The following is a 23,295-nucleotide window of genomic DNA, read 5'->3' as shown; positions in this document are numbered from 1 at the left end:
GTCACTAATAGGAAGGTGCTGAGGCACAGGGGACAGAGACATGAAGGAGGGAGTTGAAGGTGCAAGGCAGAGAAAGGGAAGGGGCTCGGTCGGGACCCAGGCAGCCTTAGGACTGCTCTTAGAATGGGCCCCTCCATGGGCAGTTGCCTCTTCATGCCTGGTGGGGGGAGGCTGATGGCATTCCCAACTAAAATGAGATTCTCTGAGATTCAGGGAGACCCCACACCACAGTCAGGGGGCACCAAGGTGACCATTAGGATTTGGAGAGATGCAGGGAGACCCCACACCACAGTCACACAGTATTAGTCCCAACTGGGGTGGTTTGCTCCTATAGGTGCAAGCTGGGAGAAGGCAGAAAACTGGGTCCCTCCAGAGCTGAGATTTTGATGAGGGGCCGTGGACCAGGGATGAGGCAGTTCAGATATGCACATCACTTGGCTGCCACTTATCCTCATCACATTTAATCCTCACAACACCCCTGTGAGGTAGGTATTATTGTCTCATCTTATAGACAAGGAAACTGAGGCTCACACATGCCCAGGGGCACACAGTTGACAGGAGAGGTCTGCAATCCCACAGCCAGGGTCCCCTCACACCCCAACCATGCCCCACCCAGGGTGGTCAGAATTCTCTTACAGTAGCAAAAAGACAGCTCACACAGGGTCATCAACACACACAAAAAAAACACCCAGAAAATCTGCTATGGAGTCAGCATCTCCAAGTCCCTGTAGTTCTGGTTCAAGAGCATTTGGGGGACACTCCTGGCAGGCCAAGTGGTTCTTTCTGATATTTCAAGAGGAAACAAAAGCTATCACAGCAGGGTGAGTGTGTAGGTGGTCGACCCAACTGGGGAGAGAGGTCAGGGTCAGTCTTTGGCAGATCCCTCAGGTGCTTTGACCGCTGCCCCCACTGGGGAGCCTGAGTCTCTATGGCTCATTATTGTTGGGTACCCTCAGCAGATCCACCCTCACTCACAGGCAGGGACAGCTCCTCTGAACCTCGCTGTTCGGCATCTTGGCCAACTCAGATGTCACAGATGACGCTTATTTTTTTTTCTGGCTAACATCTCTGGGAAAATTCTTTTTGCATAAAGAGTGTCAGGATAGCAATGAGGGGTATGAATCAGATTTTCTTTTTTTAGTTAAGCCTAAATAATGTTAAGAATCTCTTGTTTTTTAATTTGATACCTTCTATTTTTAATTTTTCTTTTGTTTTCATCTCAGAAGAAGAATGAAGAATGGTAATAAAGACAGGTAAAGAAATGGCCCAGAAATTCAGTGCAAAGAGAGACGTTCCTACGAACACTATCTGTTGGAGACACAGACGAATCATTCTGGGAGGAGGGATAGATTCTAACACGAGCTGAGAGTGCAGAAGGGAGGGAACCTGTGGCCATGACATCAAGGCCCTGGCCTGCAAAAGGTCAGGGTCTTCACACCTGGCAGTCACACACAGTCCATACTGACGTGCAGGGCAGCACCCCTTCACCATGGGACCTGCCACCCAGTGAGGAAGGGAGCGGATGCCCAGGCAGGTGGACTCAGGGATGGTGGTGGGCTCAGAGCTATCAGCTCACCCTGGAACCCAAAGCGAGAGAGATGCGGGGAGGGGTAAGCTGTGCCAGGCTTCCTGGTCACACATGTTCTCCATTGTGAAAGCTGTTGGCTTCTGGGATAGGGATCAGTGGGACTGGGAAGATCAGGATGTGGGCTTAAGCTTCCTGGAGAAAGCAGGATGGACACAGGAGGGGACAGAGAAATAGGCTCCATGTGGTGTGACATGATTGCTTGGAGGCTAAACTTTCCAAAGAGAAGGATCTGAGGTTTTTGTTCTGATTCAGACATTCTAATGGCTCACATAGGACTCCCCTGGAGAAAGAAACTTAGTGCTCCAAGTTCTTCTCTCTGCTCCCTGTGCGACAGAACAAGTCTACAAGCCCCCACCACTTGCTAATGCAACAGCAGCCCTCCTTCAGCAAACTTTCACTGCGGCAAAGGCTCTGACACACTCACAGCTTCAGGAAGCCCAAGTTCATCTCCTCCTCCCCCTCCACGCTGTGGGCGGATAGGTTTTTCCTCTTCACCTGTTGCTGGGGAATGCTGCTCTCTGGGGGGCTCGGGGGACGACACTGTAAACATGACTTCCTGGTGTGATGGTGGCAAGGCTGCGTGTTCGAGTCACTGCCTGGGGACAGCACTGAGGTAGATAGGGGAGGGCCCCCTGAGCTGCTGTCCACAGAGTTTGTGGGACTCGCACTGTTGACAGAGGAGTACCCTGAGGTCGTGATGTCCTTGCCTGGCTCCTTCCTGCTGCAGAGACGGGGCTCAGGCCCTGGGGTCGGAGGTGTCTGGGTTCCTGGCACCAAAGCCTGTGGATTCTGGTGTCCCTTGTCCTCTGGGCAGGCCTCTTCGTCACTCGATTCCTGGCAACAGTGCTGCTCTGGGTTCAGGTAGACCACCGTGACATCGAGAATGCCACTGGGAGCTGTCACTGTGGGAGATGTCAGAGGAGAGGTCAGGCCACAGCCCGAGCATCATGGTGACCCCCTGCCCGGTCAGGACCCCAGGGTCCAGCTCTCAGTCAGGACTGGTGTGGCTCTTGGTCACACATGCTGGACCTTGCTTGACAGTCCTGCTCCCCTTTGGGTAAGAAATTGAAGGTGAAGTGCCTCCTTCAAGCTTGGGGTGGCACTCAATGTGAATTGGCGGACAGTAGGAAATGACAACAAACTGGCCATCTAATAATTAATCTGCCAAGTCGACACAGAAGCAAGCAATTGGAAAAATCGATAGAAACTGCTTGAGCTGGGCTCCCTGTGCAGAAGGCAGCCTGAGAACATGGGGACAGAGCCTCCGACAGCCTGCCCTGAGGGGTGCATGAGGCACAGAGCCCAGCAGGGTGGTCAGGGCACATCTCGCACAATGTTCTGGAAAGATCTTATTGTGAATTCCAGACAAGATCTCTTCCTCTTCCCCTTTTCTGGCGAGGTCCTTCCATCAACACAGGCCTAGTTGGAGCAGGACACAGTTTTGGCCTAAATTCTCTCCTCCCTGTGGGCTGGGAGAACACCCCTCCTCCACCCCCACTGTGGTATTCCAGGATCTCTGTTCTCTCACGTCTACTTGTGTGGAATGTGTTCTTCTGCAGATAGAACACCTCACCCCTCCTGGCCCAGCACCTGGGTGGCAGTGTGGCCGTGGCACTCACCGTCACCCTCCTTCTCGCCCTCGCTCTCCTGGTCGCCCTCATAGCCAGAGCAGTAGTCCAGGCTCCAGTCCAGGAAGCTGCCTAGCAGCGTTTCCTCCTGGCTGGACAGCTCTGCAGTGGGCGTGGTGACGAAGCTGCCTCTGTCCTCCTGGAGGCTGTTCTCCCGCTTCCTGCGAGGTGGGAGAGCCAGGAATCTGGTCACAAGTGGCAGTGCTGGGAGGCTGGCCTGGTCCTTGGGACCTGCCCACCCTGCCCCAGTGTGCTGTGAGCAGGGACAACAGAGCCACCCAGTGCCTGCCCTCAGGAAGCTCACAGCACAGAGTCATGGAGGCACAGTTGGCAGCACAGTGAAGGTTCTGCTCACCTGGACTCTGCAGAATCAATAGGAGTTCTTCAGGTAGGTGAGGTTGAGAGGAGAAGTTATTTCAGATGGTACAGCCAGGAATTGAGATGGGAAAGACAGGAGTACATGGGATACACACAGGAGAGAGGGTGAAGATGAGAGTGGAGACAAGGGTGGAGCAAGGAAAGCTCTGAGGACACTAATCAGGTTACAGCTGGAATGGGGGGAGTGACAGCAACACCGAGGAGCAGGGCAGCCCAGGATGGCATAAAACTGGCATATGGCTGGGCCAGAGCCAGAGCTGGGTTCAACTTGTGCTCAAGACTATCCTCCCTCAAAGGGAGCCAGGTTAAAGCAAGACAGACAAACATGGGGGCCGGCCCCGTGGTCGAGTGGTTAAGTTCACGTGCTCTGCTTTGACGGCCCAGGGTTTTGCTAGCTCGAGTCCTGGGCATGGACATGGCACTGCTCATCAGGCCATGCTGGGGTGGCATCCCATATGCCACAGCCAGAAGGACCCACAACTAAAAGATACACAACTATGTGCTGGGAGGCTTTGGGAGAAAAAGGAAAATAAATAAAAATAAATAAAAATAGAACAAAAAAAGAGAGACAAACATGTGGGAGAAAGAGGACGGGGCTGTGGAGAGTGGAGAGCAGGCCCAGGTGCCTGAGGCCTGGATTCAACCCCAGCTTCAGTTTTCGTGGGATCTGCTGCTTCTCCCTGCTATGCTTTAGGAGTCCCTTGTGTAAAAGTGGGTAACGGAGCCCCTCAGATGGCTTCAGGGGTCACCAGGGAACCCAGGCCTGACACACAGGAGCCAACACGGCATCGTATCATCACAGATATGGGGCTTACTAACCGCTTGGTCCTCCTTCCAGAGGGAGAGCTGAGGAAGGCGTGAATTTCCCCTGTGCTGAGGAAAGACGCAGGTTCTGGGCTCTCCTGTTTCACTCCGAGAGCCGTACACAACTGGCTGTAGCTCAGCACCTGCGAGGAAGCCAGGGTCAGAGGCGGGGAAGAGGCCCGAGGGGCAAGCAGGGCCCATCCCACCCCGGCACCCTGATTAGACCCCCGGGTGGCACCTCTTCCTGGCTGATTTCTTCATAGCGCTTGTCCTCGAATCGCTGCTTCACAGCGGTCAGAGAGACTTGCCTGTAGTCTTTGGGGGCGTCATCATGGAAGCTGCAAACAGAAGGACACGTTGTAAGGCACAGCGGGACACAGGCGGGGGCGAATGTGGAGCTCCAGGACAGGTGGCATCAGCACTCCAACCCCAAGATCCTCCCATTTGAGCCTCCGCTCACTGAAGTGAGAGGGGACAACACACTTCCAACAAAGCCCAGAGATGGGAGGTAAACAGGGCACCGCTGCAGAAAAGTCTGGTGGTTCCTCAGACAGTTAGACCCACAGGCACCCATGAGCCAGCACTTCCACTCCTGGGTGTTTTCTGAAGAGAAATGTGAACATACATCCACAGAAACTTGTACACAAATGTTCACAGCAGCATTATGCACAGCACCCAAAAGGGGGAAAACCCCCAATGTCTACCAGGGCATGAATGAATAAACAAAAGTGGTCCATCCATACAGTGGACAATCATCACAGTGGAAAACACTATGTAGTGAAAGAGGCTGGTCACAAAAGCAACATCTTGTAGGATTCCATTTCTACGAAACGTCCAGAACAGGCAAATCCATAGAGACAGAAGTAGATGGATATTTGCCTAGGGCTGGAGGGGAGGGGCTAATAGGTAAAGGGTGTGGGGTTTCTTTCGAAGGTGGGAAAAATCTTCTAAAATTAATTGTGGTGATGGTTGCAAAACCCTGAATATACTAAGAGCCTGTTGAATTAGACACTTAAAAAAAAAGTTTAATTTGTAAATAAATGTTTCTAATTTATCTGGTTTGAAAAAAAATAACTCCTCCAGGGGATAGGGAGACAGCCTAGCAACAACTTTTGGTAGCTAGCATCAGGGAACGACTATTTGCACTCCTAGAGTGAGCAGCTGTGGGGTCAGACACACGCTGACCCGTCGACCATCACCAGTGCTCTCCATCCATCAGCTACGAAGTTTGCGCACCACAGGAGAAAATAGGGTGGGTCTAAGCACACGCCAGCTCCCAAGCTGACGGGTCCCCATGGCTGGAGCACGGTGGGGGCAGGCAGAGGGAGAAGCAGCAGATGGGTCAGAGAAGGGGCTGGTCAGAGGGATTTGGGGCCGTGCCCAGAGAGTTCTGATCTCATTCCAGAAGGTATAAGCAGAAGGGACAGGTTTAGGCTCAGAGGCAGCTGGGGGAGGCCGAGGGGACCAGATCCTGAGATATGTGAAACAAGTGCATTGACCTTGAAAACTACTAGGGTTGGCCTGAGGTCTCTGCTAGGATGACCAGGGCCTCATCCACCAAGCACCAAATGCAGTCTAGGAGGAGGAAGGGCCCAGGGAAGAGAGGGGATCCAGCTCGGACGAGCTGGCAGGGGCGTCTGGGGCTCAGGTCAGAGGTCGGGGTTTAGATGTGCTCTGAATCCTGGAAGTGGTTAAGTCTCCCAGTGCGTGTCTGGCAGAGGCAGAAAGCAGGATGACCAGATCCTCCCTCCCTCAGGCAGGGGAAGGGGATGCTAAGGCAGATGCTGAGGCAAGTGTGGCCTTAGGAGGAAGATGGAGGTCACTGGGGCCTTTACCAGATTGCATATGCTAAATGTGGGGGTGAGGGGAGCTGGGCCCAGAGTGAGCAGGACTGAGGAGTGGAACACGCCTGCCAGCCAAGCTGAGGTAGGAGGAGAGGAAAAGGGCTGCAGCAAGAAGCAGACTCAGTCCTGGTATGTGCCGACCTCTGAGCTAGAGGACAACCTGCCCCACACTGAAACCACCACCAGTCAGGGGCACGGCCTCATTTTCTCCATGACGTTCTGCCACCTGTGGAATTAGGTTTCGGTTGGGAGGGGCTGCTGCACACAGATTCAGTGTGAAAAACACATGAAATAAGCAACATGGACCTGGAAATTTTAAATGTCAACTCAGACATACAACTCACTGCAGGAAGGTCTGTGTGGACCGACAGCCCTCTGGTGAGAGCACAGTCCTCGTGGTACTTGAGGACACATCCTCTGTGGCAGAGGTTGGGTCAGGGGACTCACTTCCTTCTACAGACTTACCACTTTTGATGAAGGCTCAGGACACAGGGTATGAGGTCTTCACAGGAGAACCCGGTGAGGTCCCACAGCCGAGTGGTCCAGGGCTGAGCTGGAGAGAAAGGCAGGAATGGCAAGGCTGTTCTGACACCCACTCACGTCCCACAGCCCTGATGGTTCTGTTGTGGAGTTTCCCAGAGCTCAGGGTTGAAAAGACCCCGTATATAAAGCATGCGTGCTCACTGTCAACAGTGTGGGAAATATTTAAGCTAGAACCATCTCTGACCTCACCCCAGAGAATGGCTTTTAGTCCATTCTGGTGTTTTCTTCTTGGGGAGGGAGGGGCACATTTCTTTTTCTCCCTTCATCCCTCTTGTATTTGAGCATCATCTCCAGACCCCGGGAACCTCCCAGGCCCCAGGCTCAGCCTGTGCTGAGTGGCTGGCTAGAAGGGTGGGCTCCTTACTCTGCCCGTGTGTCAGCCTTGCCAGGAGTAGGGCGGCTGCAGCCAGGCGGGCTGGGGCATAGGCGGCCAGGCTGGTGTGCAGCAGGGAGAGTTCACAGAGGAAGCTGCACAGGTGCTGGGTTCTTGGCGCCATGGGGACCAGTGTCAGCAGGACATCCTTGTAATCGACCACAGTGGGAACCTACACAGAACAGGGAGATGGACATGGGGTCTCAGCACACAGAGGGCTCTTGTACCCACTCAATGGGGAAGCTGGTTCTTGGAAACACCACTCCAAGGCATGGCCTAGTGCAGGGTCTGGCCCGAGTGATGTTCATGCTGGATGCCAGAGCATGCAGTGATGAGAAGCAGCTGTGGCCTAGTGTCCTCTGGGTCCAGGATGACATCCCAGGGCTGGAAAGCTAACCGCCATGTGGATATGCGCTTGGCTCCTCCCATCCCCTCACATGACCCCAACTTTGATTTAAAAGGAAAAAGCAAACAGCCACTTACTCGAATCTTCCCTTCCAGGGCAGAGATGATCTCTCCCATCATCCTCACCAGGTCCTCATACTTGTATGTGTTGTCCGTGAGCCACACAGCCTCTCGGATTGTCAGGATCTCTTTGCTGATGAACCTGAAATGTCAAGGAGCAGTTTGAGCACTGAGCCCACTTCCCTCAGTGACAGAGAGAGGTCAAAGAGTGGACCAGCTACCCACGGCTGCTGAGGGGAATTGAAAAGGTCATATGCCCCTGTCATAAGGGCCTGGAAAAGAAGAGGGATTAGTGCCACGGACCAGCAGCAGTGGGAGTGGCTGGACTGCCAGGCACACAGATGTTTCTGTAAAAGGCACCCGTGAATGATGCAACTGATCAAGCCTCTTAATGATCTGAGGAATGAGGGTTTGCCCTGCCTTGTGTCAGCTTCTACGGAACACATATAAAACCCACGTTTCATGCAGGTGAGCCAGCAGAACCAGAGCTGGAGGCTGTTAGGACTGAACAAAGCATGGGGTCTGGCCACAGGAATCTTGATTGTCCCTTAAGCAGGTGGTCACCCTGTTCTCTACTCTCTCCACCAGAGCCAACTACCAGGCACCATGCTGGTCCAGCAGGCTATAGAGGGCACCTCCCACAGCAAGCCTGGACTGGGGAAAAGCCGACAGCCACTCTGTCCTGACGACCCTGCAGCTCCTATGTTTGCTGTTGGCTTGACCAAGAAAGAGGATGGGAGGCACAGGGACCACAGGTGCTGAAAGGATGAGATGCAAGTGGGGCTGATGAGAGCTCTGCGCTCGGAGTGGAGATGGGGGCATCCCAGCCTCTGAAATTTTTTTTTGGCAATTATCATCTCACTGCTAGCCATTCTGTGGTCTGGTAACTCTGTCTCTGATTGCAAGAATGTAATTATGCCGTTTAGATCCAGGGAGGCAGGGGCTGTCTGTTCGGCCCTCTCTGGTGAGAGGACCTGGAGCGCTGGGTTCCAAGAGCACATTTGAGAGGGGGCTGGATAGTGTGCAGAGTCTGCTCGCTGACCCTGAGCCCATGCTTCTCCACCTGTGGTCATGCGACCCTGCTTCCACAGCCACCCAAAGAGACTACACTTCCCAGTTCCCGTCGTGGCCACATGGCTGAGTTTACTGCAAAGGTGGACACTGTGGCCTCAGGGGTCATGGGGGTGGTGGTGGCAGAAAGTAAGACAGGAGCTGGAGCTCCTCTGTGACCTCATGAAACAGAGAAACCATCCCAGTGATGTGAGTCTGAAATCCCCGCCTCTGGATTACTGCGCATAAGAGCAACCAGTCTCTCTGGTTCACACCACTGTGTCGAGGGCCTGCTCCTCACCCCCCAGCCTCACAGACAAGGGCAGTCGGTCTGGAAAGCACTGCCCAGGGGACATGGTGGACCATGCGGGGGACGTCAGGTTTAAGAAACAAGAAAATGCAAAATATATGGTGGGAATCACTGTCCACATTGTTTCCCAAGGCAAAACCGGAGCAGACAGGATTGACTGAAGGATGGCAGATTTAGGTAAAATGTAAGATGGTCCAGTTCAAAAAGTCAGAGCTGCCAGGGGTGCAGGCTACCATGTGAGGAGGATGCACCCTGTCTGTGTGGTGGGAGTGGGGTCTTCAGGGTGTTGGGTGGGGAATATGAGATCCCTAACTGCAGGTCTCTGACAACACAGACAGAAGACCTTGACTGCCAGGAAGCGGTCTTTCTGTGATCTTGGGAGGACAAGGGAGGACGGCAGCCGACTGTGACCCTCCCTTGTCTCCACGTCGCTCTCAGGAGCGAGGGGAAGAGGGTCCAGCCTGAGCCTGCCCGAGCGAGACCACACTCTGGGTCCTGAGACCGCATGCCAGGACGAGTGGCCACCTACACACTGAGGTTCAGCTCTATTGTCCGCATGTGGGGAGGACTACTGGGCTTGAGCAGTCCCTAAAATTAAAACCTCCGTCTAATGAGGTGGGACACTGAAGGTTTATCTCACTGAAAAGCCAGCTGGTGAACTGGGCAGGGCCAGCACGCTCTGCGCTGTCCTGCAGGCCCAGCCTCGGGGGGCTTCTCACCGGGTGCAGATGACCATGCAGGCGATGCCCAGCAGCTGGAGCCTGTACCGGGGCACCAGCCTCCTCCGCAGGTACCGGTCCACACATTCCACAGTCAGGTGAAGGCACAAGCTCGTGAAGTCTTTCATGGTGGCAACTTCTACCAGCCAGTCGATCAGAATGTACCTGCGAAGAGTACCATCCCTGAAAACTAAGGGGAGCATTCACGAGTGTCCTGTCCCCCATTCCTGCCTGGCCTGTCTGTCCCAATGGTGTGAGCTGGCCATCTGAAGCATCATCGGATTACCCAGGAATCCGTCTAAGGCTGAGATGTTTTGTCCAAGGAGGCCCCACATCTCCTTTGTTCCTGGGAGGCAGGTGGGCTCACACATTTATATACCCTATCTCCCCTCGCCCCAGGGGCCCCCAGGCACTAGATGAACCTGGACCCTCACAGGTAAGGGGGCAAGGCTTGTCCACTCTGTAGGGCTGTGGACGGATCACAGGCAGAGAAAAGTCACTCATAGGTGGCAAGACCTCCGGCCCTCCTGCAAACCCATATTCTCCCTGCAGACCCCATCGGGGTCATTTATCACAACCCTTTGCATCAGAGCAAAGAGCCAGGAACACAGCTAAAGCAGGATGCACAGAGCCCATGCACTGGCTTTCTCAGTCACCCAGCAACCCTGACAGAGGGCATGGCTGACAGAGCTGACAGACATGGGGTCCCTCCTTGAAGGGGCTAAAACCTGGGGCCAGGGACACAGCCTCATAAGGGAATGCTGTGTGCAACAGCCAGGACACCCGAGTACAGTAAATGCCTTTCTGAACAAAGGAGAGGAGACACTGATCCTTAAGCCAAGGGGATGGAGAAGACAGAAGCAGGAGAAAGAACCGTGATGCCGCAGGATTCTGCATAGACAGAAGGATTCCAGGTGTCAGCCCGGAGAGAAGCATCTTCCATAGGCGGAGGGAAGGAGGGAAAGATGCGGCCAAGGTGGTGGAATGGAGGGAAGGGAGGAACAAAGGTGTAAGGGATGGGGGAGAGGACGGGGAGAAAGATAGGCCTCTCTTTTCTTCCAGGAGGAGGAAGGCAGCGCAAGCATCAGGTGCTGGAGGTTTAAACCAGCCACTCTTGGGGACAGAAGAGGAAGTGCCTCTACCGAGACAGAATTAACAAGCTTAATGATCCGACTTATAAAAACAGACTAGCTGAATGGTACACTTTAAAATGGTTACATCTGAAACTAATATAATGTCACATGTCAATTATACCTCAAAGAATAAGAGAAATAAAAAGTTGGCTGTTGCCTGGCCTAGAGTAAAATGGAAAGATGCTCTACTCAAGGTTGAAATCATGTTAATATTTCAATAAGGTCACTTTAGTTCTTGAAAAGGAAGAAAAAAAGTTAAATTTATGTCAATCTCTGCCCACACCCACACACAAAAAGAAAAGCAACAATCCAAAACAAGGCAGACTGAGAGGGGCACAGGAACCATCAGCAGGTCCCTCCCAACAGGAAGGGGCTGCCACCACCACCGGCACAGGACTCAAAAGCACAATGGCTTGGTGACAGTTAATGTGAGAGCAAAGGACACTGCATCCCCGCACTGCATGTGAGAGAGACCAAGCTTCTCCAGGGAAGGAACGATCATTTTAAAACGAATGTTTACTGAGAACTTACCATGAGCTGGGCATTGTCTGCTGGAGCACAGCCAGAGCCTGCCCATTATAAATCCAAAATGCTTTGAAATCTCTTACGTAAGAATTAAGAAATTCTTCACATTTTCTAATTTACTTTCTAACACATTCTGTGATTGAGTGAAGAAGTGTGTTATCTCCAAACCTCGGAGGAAAACGGACCTGCAGCAAGTGGCAGGTCATGCTGGGGCCCCGAGGCTGCCGGGCACACTACAGCTGTCCCCGAGGGCTTGGCTTCCTCCATCCCGCCTGGCTCGGATGGCCATGGCATTTTACACACTGCACTCATGCTCATAGTGATGGTCATAAAGAAAAGGTGGTTTTTGGCTTCAGAAACTAGGGATATGAATCCTATCATTTCAGGAAGATGTTTAAGATGGTTTAACACGTTCTGAGACTTAAAACGGAAAACTGGAGAGATCAGACACTCATGTGGGATATTTCCAAAGCCTTGGATAGCTCACACACACACTCGAATGGGGGAACCTGGTGGGGCTGACAACACATGGGGCCCTGGGACAGGTAGCTCAGGTGAAACAGAACAGACAGCTCCCTTTGTCCCAGAGACCAGTTGTCACTCTTTCTCCTGATCAGTTCTGGCTCGAACCCCTCACCTCATTGTGTCGTTGAGTCCCTTCTGCACGGAGAAGACCTGCTGCTTACTGATGGCGTGGGAGGCCTGAAACAGCTGGCACACTATCTCGTTGGAAGCTTTTGCTTCTAGCCCAAGCTGGTGTGCATTTGCACAGGCTTTGGCTAAAGACAGCTGAGGAAGGAAAGACACCAGCATGAGCACGAAGCAGTGAGCTTTGGGAGCATTCTATTTCCAAATGCAAAGGGCTGTTGAGTAGAAGATGCGTGTATCCACGTTCACCCTACTCACACCTTCTAAGCCTTTTGGAACCGGTATGGCTAAGATTTTAATTATTCTTTTTGAAATAAGTAATATATCACATGATAAAAAATTCTTTGTTTCTCTGCCCCCTACCTCTACAGTAGTGAGAGCTAGCTGCTCAGGGGAAGCCAGAGAGCAAAGTGGCCAGAGCTAGCTGGGGGCTCAGATGCCCCGGCTTTAAAACCCAGGTCTGGGGCCGGCCCGGTGGCGCAGCAGTTAAGTGCACATGTTCTGCTTCGGCGGCCTGGGGTTTGCCGGTTCGGATCCCAGGTGTGGACATGGCACCGCTTGGCAAGCCATGCTGTGGTAGGCGTCCCACATATAAAGTAGAGGAAGATGGGCACAGATGTTAGCTCAGGGTCAGTCTTCCTCAGCAAAAAGAGGAGGATTGGCGATAGATGTTAGCTGAGGGCTGATCTTCCTCAGAAAAAAAAAAAACAAAACAAAAAACTCCAGGTCTGTGTGTGACCACAGGCAAGTTGAGGGCGCTTCTCTGTACCTCAGTGTCCCTTTTTAGGAAATGGCATAACAGCACCTGCTTTGGCAGATGGATGTGAGGATTAACTGACATGTGTTGAGCACTTTGCTCAGGATCCCCTGACACCCTCTAAGCCTTCAGATGGTTACTATCAACCATTTCTATGTATTTCCTTCCAGATTTTTCTATGCATTTGTAATAGTGTGTATAGCATTTGTAATCATGGCGTATATGCATTCTATTTTTCCTCTGCCCACCTAACCATAATGTGGTCCTTCTGATAGGAAACATCCGTAAGTGTGCTGTAAGTGTGTTTCACCTGCACTGCCTTTTAGGGTGTTTCTTTTCTTTTCTTTTTTTTTTTTTTTTTGAGGAAGATTAGCCCTGAGCTAATATCCGCCACCAATTGTCCTCTTTTTGCTAAGGAAGACTGGCCCTGAGCTAACATCTGTGCCCATCTTCCTCTACTTTATATGTGGGATGCCTGCCACAGCATGGCTTGACAAGTCGTGTGTAGTCCATACCTGGGATCCAAAGTGGTGAACCCTGGGCCACGGAAGCAGAATGTGCAAACTTAACTTCTTTGCCACCGGGCTGGCCCCTAGGGTGTTTCTGATTAGTCATTTGGTGGAACATCTTAGTGCAGCCTTTTGGAACTGCGCCTGTCTGCTCACGTGCTCAATCCACAGGAGCCGCTGTGCTGAGTCTTGCTACCCATTGCCCAAGTGCTTTCTGAGAGGCCTGCACTGACTTTCACATCCACTAATAGGAATACTCTTTTAGCACATCTTGGCCAGCAAAAACTGCTATCCTTAAAAATGTGCATTTTCAGGGCCAGCCCTGGTGGCCTGGTGGTTAAGTTTGGCGTACTCTGCTTCAGCGGCCCAGGTTTGGTTCCCAGGTGCAGACCTCCACCGCTGGTCTGTCAGTGGCCATGCTGTGGTGGCAGTTCACATACAAAAAGAGGAAGACTGGGAGCGGATGTTAGCTCAGTGCAAATATTCCTCAGCAAAAAAAAAAAAAAAAAGGTGTATTTTCAGAAGTTATTAGCTATCCACTCAAAAACACACAGAGTGTATGCTTATATATAATTTGGTATATGTACTTGCTGAGCTATAATAGATATATAATTTGCTAACATGGTCAGTCACAATCTCGTTTAAATGTGTGCCCTTTCAACTAGCAGTGAGGTCTAACCTTGCCTGTGTTTCAACCAGGTTCATGTATTTCCTCTTTTCTGAGAGTGGACTGAGGCCGTCTGAATCTCTATCAGGGTCTTACTATTCTTTTTTTTTTAAGATTTTATTTTTTTCCCTTTTTCTCCCCAAAGCCCCCCGGTACATAGTTGTATATTCTTTGTTGTGGGTCCTTCTAGTTGTGGCATGTGGGACGCTGCCTCAGCATGGCTTGATGAGCAGTGCCATGTCCGCGCCCAGGATTCGAACCAACGAAACACTGGGCGCCTGCAGTGGAGCGCGAACTTAACCACTCGGCCACGGGGCCAGCCCCAGGGTCTTACTGTTCTTACCAATTAGCCTGAGTTTCAGATGGAACCACACTGCTCATTGTTATATTTCCCATAAATTTGCTGACTGCCTTTTTGGACATTTATGTTAAATATAATTTAAACATTACAGTACTCTATGACATGTCAGGTGGGCCAGCTACTGCTCTGTGATTTTTTCCCCACATGACTCTCAACCACCCTCTTGGTGGGGAGGCAAGAGTGAGCCTAAACCTGCTTGGATTTCTCTGATTTGTCTTGAAACCACGACTTAGAAATAGTAGAAAGGGGAGAGTGTATGGAGAACACCAACTACAAACCCCTGATGTCCTGGTTCTAACCCTGGAGAACCTGGTGAGCAGGTCAAATAGGAGACCAGGACAGCATTCCACAGGCCCATGTGCTCTAAGGAGCCTTAAGTTCTGCTGCTGAGACCAGTTTTACCTACAGGACAACTTTAGGAAGCAGTATGAAGTTTGATAGCAGATGTAGTCCACATGCACTTAGAAATCAAGAGGTTGGCTGGCTGGCTCAGGGGCAGTGGGCTTTGAGGCAGTGGGGTGGAGATGGGCAGACAGGAAGAAGCACTTCCAGGCCCTGCTCCCCGCATACCCCAGAGGTAAACTCCTTTAAGACCCAGCTCCAGCTGCGGGCCAATCTTACTGCCTCCTGAGTGGGAGCCCAAGCAGTGTCGCCCCCACGGTCCCCACAAGAGGAGATGTTAAGGAGAAAGGCCAGCTCCCCCCGCCTCACCTGTGCTTCCCAGCAGCCTTTGGCAGCGTAGTCCCTGAGTTTCCGGAAGCTGTGGAGGCATCGTCCGGGATCTGACATCTGCCAACAGGAGAAAGTCACCATGTCTTTATAGGCTTGTGTCTCTGGAGAAATTCAGAACTGACCCATGGGCTTCTTAAATGTCCCCCCAGCACCCCCAGAGGGTGCTTTCTTCCCAGCCCTTTATCCCCAAGGTGACAGTGGTAATTTTGGGGTAGTGCTGAGAATGGTTCGATGACCAGCAGCTCCCAGGGGCCCGGAAGCTATACGAGGACGCCTCTGGTGCTGAGAGAACCTTGTCCAAGGGCCAGTTTGGAGACTGTGCCCTTGGCCAACATAATTCCTCCTCCCAGCCAGATCTGGGTCCACTCACGTCCATCCTTCTGTCACTTTCCCAGAGGAAGTACGAGCTGGTTAAACATCCCTGATTAGCAGACTCTTCAAACAGGTCACGGGCCTGCTTCTTTTTCTCTTCATCCTAGAGGAAGTCCAAGCACAGTTTATTCTCTTCTTATTCTCTGCTTTCTGCTAAATCATTCTACTAACCATCTTCATCTCTCTCCATATCTCTAAGCAATCTCACGCATTGTTCTTATCTTTGATAAGATGAGTTAACTAAGTCTGAGTAGAAACCACTTCTCTAAAGATACAACTGGACAACTAATATGGAACATGAACTCATGAGCTCGGCCCTCCCAGGTCCGGCTTCTTCCTGCAGGAGGTTTGTGTTGGCTCGGCCTGCAGGCCCCCAGCTCGACTCTGGGCCACCCGAGGGCCAGCCCTCCACACTGAACCACCCAGATGACAGGTTGGAGGCTTTCCCAGGGCCCCCCGATCTCCTCCCTCATGCTCAGTGTCCCTCCCTGCTGCTGTCAGCACACCTGTCACCAGAAGCCACTACCTTCCCTTTGCTTGCTGTGGAGGGGATTCCTCACAAAGCTCCTTAAAGCTTTCTCAAGTGTCAGAGGTCTGCACAAGGAGTGGGAGAGGCCCGCCAGTAGCACAGCTGTGAAACAAATAAGCGCGTGGTCTGGGGCGCACTCGGAGGCTCTGCCCAGCCCACATGGCCCTCATGGGAGGGGCTGACACCCTGCCGGCTCCTCTCACAGGCCTTGCTTTGGCTTTGAACCCTGGATGCTTCCTTCTGCAGCTTTTCACTTACTTCCTGGTCCTCAGTGTTTGCAGCTGCCAGAAAGGTGGATAGCACAGAAATGCAGAGCTGCTGCGCTCCCAGGCTCTGTGCTCACCTGGGTCAGGGACGCATCAAACAACGCAGAGTCCACGTGGGATGGACAACTGGACTCACCTCAAAGAGATTCAGCACTCTCCCCAAGCAGTGCAGTATGGACGCTCTGTGAGTCTAAAAAAAAGGGAGAAGAAGGAAGTGTGATTATCAGCAGAGAGAACTTCCAGGGGGCCACCCATGTCAGTCTGGGTGTCCTTGTGGCCCCTGCCCAGCCCCTCTGTACAAGGGACCACTCTCTGATCCCAGGCTTCAACTCTGACTACTTCTTGGAGCCTCGGTCCTGTCTTTCCAGCTGTCACCATGCCTGCAGTCCAGCTCTGCATCTGATTTCCCCGCCCCCGGCTCTGAGGCCGCCTCTCTTGCTGGTCGTTCCCAGAGGCTCCCACGTCCACACTCTCGATTTTCTATGCCTCCATTGCCCATAGGACCCTGACTTTACATGGTCCGCAGGGTCTCCCATCAAGGTTTTCTCACTTCCCAGGACCTAGGGAGCTGGCACTGCCCACAGCCTGCCCCACGGGCACTCCTCGCCAGGACTTACTTTCTGCAGCTGGCACTCTGCCCTGAGGCTCTCGTGAACCACAGCCTTGCAGCAGCTTCCAGACACTGACCACGGAGGGCGGATGAAGAGCCAGATGAAGGGTGCAGCGCTGACATTCAGTCGCTCAGTGAGACTGAAGAACTGAGAGGCCTTCAGGCCATTCACCTCTGCACGGGCCTCATCAGACACAGACACTGCGGAGACGGACAGAACGTAACCCAGGGATATCTCTGGAGGACAGATGTGGAAAGTTCTCCACGTTTTTTTGAAAGTCTAAAACCTTAAGCCCACTGCGGTGCAAAGTGAGAGGGAAGAGGCCTCTTCAGCCCAGGGGCTCCTCCCTTTCCTTCCGCTACTTTGTGGATCACCTGTTCCTGCCAGGGTCCTTCCAGTCACCTGGATTCTGAAGGTCAGGGAAGGTGCTCCCCCCGGAGGCCTTATATGCCCACCATCCCTTCTGCAGGGAACCGCTGTCTGACCTCCTGCTAATAGGTACAGTGGTTTCTTTTTTGGGGTGATGAGAATGTTCCAAAATTAGATGGTGGTGATGGCTGCACAACCCTGTGAATATACTAAAAACCGCTGGACTATACACCTTAGACGGGCGAGGCGTATGGTTTGTGAATTCTGTCTGGGAACCACAGTCTGACAGGAGGACAGGGGCAGGACTGCTGCTCTCCTGAACCTGGAACAGGACTGCTCATCATCTCTATCAGTCACAGCAGTCCTGTCAACCAGTCACGTGCAGGGGCCACCTCTCAGCAAGATGCCAGATCTTTTAGAAGCAGAAAAATGGCAGTGATACCAGAGTCTGGGAGCCAGGCTAGACCATAGGCTGGTTCCTTGGTGCGCTAAGCAGACAAGTAGGAACTGAGAGAGGAAAAGGCCGCACGAGGTTCTTTCAAGGAACACCTGCCTCTTAGGGGTGAAGGAATCCAGGCACCAGGCCAGCTGTGACCCGCTGTACGTGCCTCCCATTTGGAGCCTTAGCTACCTGCAGCATCAACACCTTGTGGAATTAGGCATGCTTTGATGCTGCCCCAGAGTTCCACAGAGGAACTGTGGCCAAGGAGAGGAGCCAGCATTCACACATGGCTGCAGTGTTAACTGGACAGAGGGCAGGCAGCTGGCTCTCCTGAGTAGCCCATTCTGAGCCTCTGTTCAGAGTCATTCTTTGCAGATCGGAAATTAAAGTGTTCATTAAAAACAAGAGGTAAAGGTCAGCCCCGTGGCTGAGTCGTCAAGTTTGCATGCTCTGCTTCAGCAGCCCAGCATTTCCCCGGTTAGGATCCTGGGCGTGGACATGGCACTGCTCATCAGGCCAAGCTGTGGTGGCATCCCACATAGCACAACCAGAAGGACCTACAACTAGAATCTACAACTATGTACTGGGGGGCTTTGGGGAGAAGGAAAAACAAAAGAAGATTGGCAACAGATGTTAGCTCAGGTGCCAATCTTTAAAAAAAAAAAAACAAGAACTAACACTCCCAGGGCCGGTCCCATGGGTGAGTGATTAGTTTGCGCACTCCACTTCAGCGGCCCAGGGTTTCGCCAGTTCACATCCTGGGTGCGGACATGGCACCGCTCATCAAGCCATGCTGAGGCAGCGTCCCACATGCCACAACTAGAAGGACCCACAACTAAAAATACACAACTATGTACCAGGGGGCTTTGGCAGAAAAAGGAAAAATAAAATCTTTAAAAAAAAAACGAAGTTAACACTCCGAAGCTAATAAACTCAAAGTTCATCAATAGGTCCCTAGTAGGGCACCTCAGGGCACGAGCTCCCAAGAGGAGATGGTAAGGCAGACTGCCAGACATAGCAAGAATAGCAACTAAACCGCTAACACTGGGAAGGCTCATACTCATTGTAAAACATCCACACCGAGAGGAAGGAGACCAGACCCAGCCCTGCGAGGACTTACGGCCTTCATTGTAGAGGTAGGCTATGCCCAGCTTCACAGCAGCTTCAAAATTTCCCTTTTCAGCAGCCCTAGCACATTAACACAAAACATCACACAATTTTATTCCATAAAGGTTACGTTCCACTACAGCACTTGACAGTAGAATACTTGGGTTTTTTTTTTTTTTCGGTAATAGGCAGTCAAATATCAATTATCCATGATGTGCTACGACATGAGTGAACTTTGAAAACATGCTAAGTGAAAGCCAGTCACAAAGGCCACATGTTGTAGGACTTCACTTATATGAAATGTCTAGAAAAGGCAAATCCACAGAGACAGAAAGCAGACTAGTGGTTGCCTAGGGTTTGGGGTATTGCAGGGAAAATAGGGAGTGACTGCTAATGGATGTGGGGTTTCATTTTGGGGTAACGAGAATGTTCTCAAGTTAGTGTTGATGGTTACACAGCTCTGTGAATGTATTAAAAACCAGAGTTGCACACTTTAAATAGGTGAATTGTATGGTATGTGGATTATGTCTCCGGCAGCCTGCCTAGGACCATTGGCACACATGGATGGTGGGTCTAGTCACTGGCACACTGAGGCTCCCGGGCCATGGGGCTCATGCCCGCTCTGGCCCTGCCTCTGGGTCCCAACTCCAGCAGGGGGGTGGGATCAGCCAGGGAGTGAAAACCAATAGGTTTTAACTCACATGGTTCTGACCAAAAGAGGGCTGAGTGAACTTTGCACATGCAGGTGACCTGCATTTGACTCATGTGGGACGGGTCACAGCCCAAGTGGGACCCTTCAGAAACACTGCTGTGACTAATGAGAGTCAGGCCTGTACTGTGGTGTGGATGACTGATGACTGTGCTGGAAGTTGTATGACTCAATGGGTGAGGCCAACAGCCCCCATCCCTCCCTGGGGGAATAAGGCATTGGAGGGGGCTACAGCAAGAGGAAAATCGTTCCCAGGTCAGGCCTTGGGACACAGGCCGGCATACCAGGGTGGCCCAAAGATGGGAGAAAACCAAGCCATTCTCAAGGTGCACAAATACCTTTCAAAGAGCTTCAGGTTCTTTGGAGAAGGCCACAGCTCCTGGAAGCTGGCACACGCCCACACGCTGGCATGGTTGTCCACCAGGTACTTCAGGTGGGAGTGTACCTGCAGAACAAAGGAAGTGGGGTGGGGTGAGGGAAGATTATCCAGGGACCTCCTGGAAGCCGAGTTCCTGGAGCTCTTCAAGACAGGACATAGACAGATGTAAGGTCTCCTGCCTCTCTCCACACCCCAGTAGTAAAGGCCCCTAGTCTCTGTGTATCAAAGTAACAGCTGCTTTGCATAGAGAAAAAAGCCCAGAAACAAGTTTCTCTGCAGCTCTAAAGGTGGGGATGGTGGTCCCGGGATGGGGAATAAGCTCTAGGCTGAGAAAGAGGGGATGACGCCTCTGCAAGGGTGTGTACCTGTGAGGGTCAGGAAACCAAGTCGAACTACAGCAGGTAGGACAGAAATCTGTTTTGTGCTTCTCTACCTGGGGCCTTGCTAGTGGGAGCACGGCTGGAGCCTGGAGGTCAATAGGGTCTCTTGGAAAAGACTGACACATGTGACAGCAGCCCCAGGTAGGAGCTAGAGCCTCTGTCCTGGGCAGAAGCAGGAAGAGCCTAGGCCAGGGCCTTAGCACAGGTGAGTATTTTAAGCGCTGAAGTTCCCACTGCCATTGAAGTCAGCGCCCCTGGATATTATGACCACAAAAGAGGTGGCTTTGGGAATCGGAGAAGCAGGTTCTTGTCGGAGTTTTCCCACTAATGTGCTGTATGCCCTCAGTTAAGTCACTCAAAGTGAGGCTGTAGTTCCAACATCTGCAAAATAACTCCCAGAGTCCCTTTCAATGCTAAAGGTACATGGGATTTGTCCTCAAGAATACACTTCTCTTTTTTTCTTTTTGGTGAGGAAGAGTGGACTTGAGCTAACATCTGTACCTATCTTCCTAAATTTTGTATGTGGGATGCTGCCACAGCATGGCTTGATGTGTGGTACATAGGTCCGTGCCCAGGATATGAACCAGCAATCCAGGCCACTGAAGGGGAAAACTCGAACTTAACCACTACCTCACCAGGCCGGCTCCTAGTTTTATTCTTTTTAATACTATTTCTTAAGGGATGCAAATTTCACCACCATAAAGGGTAGTTTCGGTTCAAATAAATGTTGCAACAAGCAGACTCAAATCTTTGTGTGCTGCATTTCAGCTTTCTTCCCTGCAATCAAAACAACCTTAAACATCTATTGACAATACCGTCCTTGTTTCCTCTGCCCCGTGTTGTAGCCAGAGTTTTGCTTGACATTTAAGAACATGAAGACTTGATGGTATAACGAACAACGCTTGGGCTGACACTATTTTCATCTGGTAACTTACAGCTCGGACAGCGAGGATGTCCCCAACAGAAAGCCATTTCAGGATATGAAAGAGCACATCTTCCGGGAGACTCAAGATGGTTAGGTTTCGGGGTCTCCTTCTTATTCTTCGCTTTAGAGGATAACAGAAACACTTGGCACACCTACAGTGGATCACTTAAGGAAAAAAAATCAGAATGGTCTAAGTGATGTGTTGGAGAGGATTTGTGATGACATGAAAAGTTACATCCGAAGGGTGACTTAACAGTTACTGTCCCCTACCTCACAAAAGGAACCAGCCATACTTCTAGCCTCAAACGAAGATTAAATAAAGGAGTAGGAGTATATGAATTAAAGAAAACATCTTCATTCATTCAAATATTCAATCAATATTTATCGCTATTGGGAAACTTTCTGAAGCAGAGCCCAGATGACAACCAGGAAGGGGAAAAAAGCAACCAACGCGGAGGATGGTTCTCCTTGCATTTCACTCTCAGGAGAGCCCGTCCGACACTTGATCTCTTTGCTTTGATTTGCACACATGACTAAAATGCATCTTGCTCAATAAGAATCTCTGGACCCAAAATGTCTGGTTTTCAAATCCAAACTAGGAGGGTCAGCCCTGCCGAGAAGCAAGAGGCTGGACTTGGAGGCCAGGCCAGGCCCAGCTCTGCGGATGTCAGAGCTGCCTAGCCGAGTCCCTCCCCACAGGCAGTCCTTCCAACTTCAGCTCCAGTAACTCCTTTCTCATCTAAGCAGACGACCGAGCAGCTCTCAGGCTGGAGCCTCTCACCTACAATTCAGCTGGTTTCCTCCCTCCAGTCTCGACAGGAGGCGGCTGCTCTGCGCCTCCATGACCCCCTCCGCAGGACTTCTTGCCCCCTCCCCTCGCTCTTCACCTGGGTCTTCCTATCAGCAATTAACGTGCTGCGAAAGCCAAATGTACAAGCAGGGCGACCAAGTCCCACAGATTACAGGAATTTTATCACATTTCCCTCATTCCCTTGCTCTAGGACAGACACGGAAATGCTTAACAGCCACGGTAAGAACCGCTGACACCACAGCCGCACTCGCGGCCCCCGGCAGGTGCGAGGCCCCGCGCGGGGCTTTCACACGGAACCCGGCACCGCCGGGCATTTAAACCGCGCGCCGGGCGGGCGCCGCCGCGACGACGCGCACCCCGGGCCGAGGGGCTCGAGCCGGCCCTGCTCAGTCTCGGGCCGCCCCCCTGCGCTGTCCCCGCCGCCAGCTCCCCGCGCTTACCGCCGCCACTCCCCATCGCCTCTCGCGCCGCCGCCGTCAAGGCCGCCGCCGCCGCCGCTGCCCGAGCAGCCCGCCGGCCCAGCGCACCGCCCCACGCAGGCGCAGACCTGCCCCGCCGCCCGCCCGAGTTTTCAAATGCACCCGGCGCTCCCATTGGCCGGCCCCGGGGGGCGCGCGCCGCTGGTCAGCCGCGCCCCGCCTCGGCCCCGCCCTCCCTGCCGGCTCCGGGCGCTCACAATTGGCCGCGCCAGGACGCGAATTCGAACGCAGGCCGCAGACTGGTGAAGCCCGCGCGGCCGCCCCGCCTCCTCGGCCGGGGCGGGGTCCCGGAGGAGCGCTGCTCGAGGCGGGCAGAGGAGTCTCGGGGTCTGCTCGGCCCGCGGGTGCTTAGGGCTTGAACCTCGCCGCTGACTCGGCCGCAGAGTACCGGGCGGCTGGAACCCATGGCGCGCTGTGGGCTGTCAGTGAAGGTCTGTACGGCCCGGCCGCGCCTCCGGCCCGAGGTCTCGCGGAAGGCGCGGAGCAGCGGAGGCCTCGACCGGCTCTTCTGTGTGGGCGCAGGCGAGCCGGCCTCCGCGGCTGGCGCCTCGCCGAGGCCGCACGGGACGTCTGGCACTCACCCCAAGGCCGCACGCCCTGCTTAGCGCCCGTGCTTCGGGCGAGGAGACCCCTGGTTCGGTGGCCGAGCCACTGTTGGCTTAGATGCTGAGGTAGAGAGTGGGGTGGCTCGAAATCTTCATTGACTCTGCCAGCATGTTGACTCTTTCTTCCTATGAAAAGTGGCTCACCCTGGACCCCCTCCTCCGTCCCTGCTCCAGGACAAGCCCTCACCCTCACTCGGACCCCTGTGCGTCCCAGTGTCTCCTCCTCACTGCCACCTGGGAGCCCTTCCTAAAATAGAAGTGCACACCTGCTTGCTTT

General features: G+C 52.7%; 1 protein-coding gene across 1 annotated transcript; it reads right to left on the bottom strand.

The window, feature by feature from the left end:
* Positions 1 to 472: 472 nt before the first annotated feature.
* CCNF (cyclin F) lies at positions 473 to 22,403 on the bottom strand. Its single transcript, XM_046666935.1, has 17 exons — positions 22,375 to 22,403; positions 21,134 to 21,288; positions 19,778 to 19,884; positions 18,744 to 18,811; positions 16,819 to 17,012; positions 16,338 to 16,391; positions 15,405 to 15,509; positions 15,014 to 15,091; positions 11,998 to 12,149; positions 9,703 to 9,867; positions 7,642 to 7,765; positions 7,150 to 7,330; positions 6,708 to 6,795; positions 4,637 to 4,736; positions 4,414 to 4,541; positions 3,208 to 3,377; positions 473 to 2,490 (listed from the first exon to the last, which is right to left on the bottom strand). Exons 1-17 carry the CDS (start codon positions 22,388 to 22,390, stop codon positions 2,009 to 2,011), a joined length of 2,367 nt encoding a protein of 788 aa, XP_046522891.1. The 5' UTR covers positions 22,391 to 22,403; the 3' UTR covers positions 473 to 2,008.
* Positions 22,404 to 23,295: the final 892 nt, after the last annotated feature.

This window comes from Equus quagga, chromosome 7 (assembly GCF_021613505.1).
Source record: "Equus quagga isolate Etosha38 chromosome 7, UCLA_HA_Equagga_1.0, whole genome shotgun sequence".
In the NCBI taxonomy this organism is placed as follows: domain Eukaryota; kingdom Metazoa; phylum Chordata; class Mammalia; order Perissodactyla; family Equidae; genus Equus; species Equus quagga.
This window is presented reverse-complemented; position numbering and strand designations above follow the sequence as displayed.

Excerpts from the sequence above, each read along its gene's own strand:
- CCNF (XM_046666935.1), bottom strand. Across the intron at positions 15,092-15,404 it reads AAAGTGACAGAAGGATGGAC|ATGTCAGATCCCGGACGATG; the intron begins GTGAGTGGACCC and ends TCCTGTTGGCAG. Across the intron at positions 4,542-4,636 it reads AAGAAATCAGCCAGGAAGAG|GTGCTGAGCTACAGCCAGTT; the intron begins GTGCCACCCGGG and ends GCTTCCTCGCAG.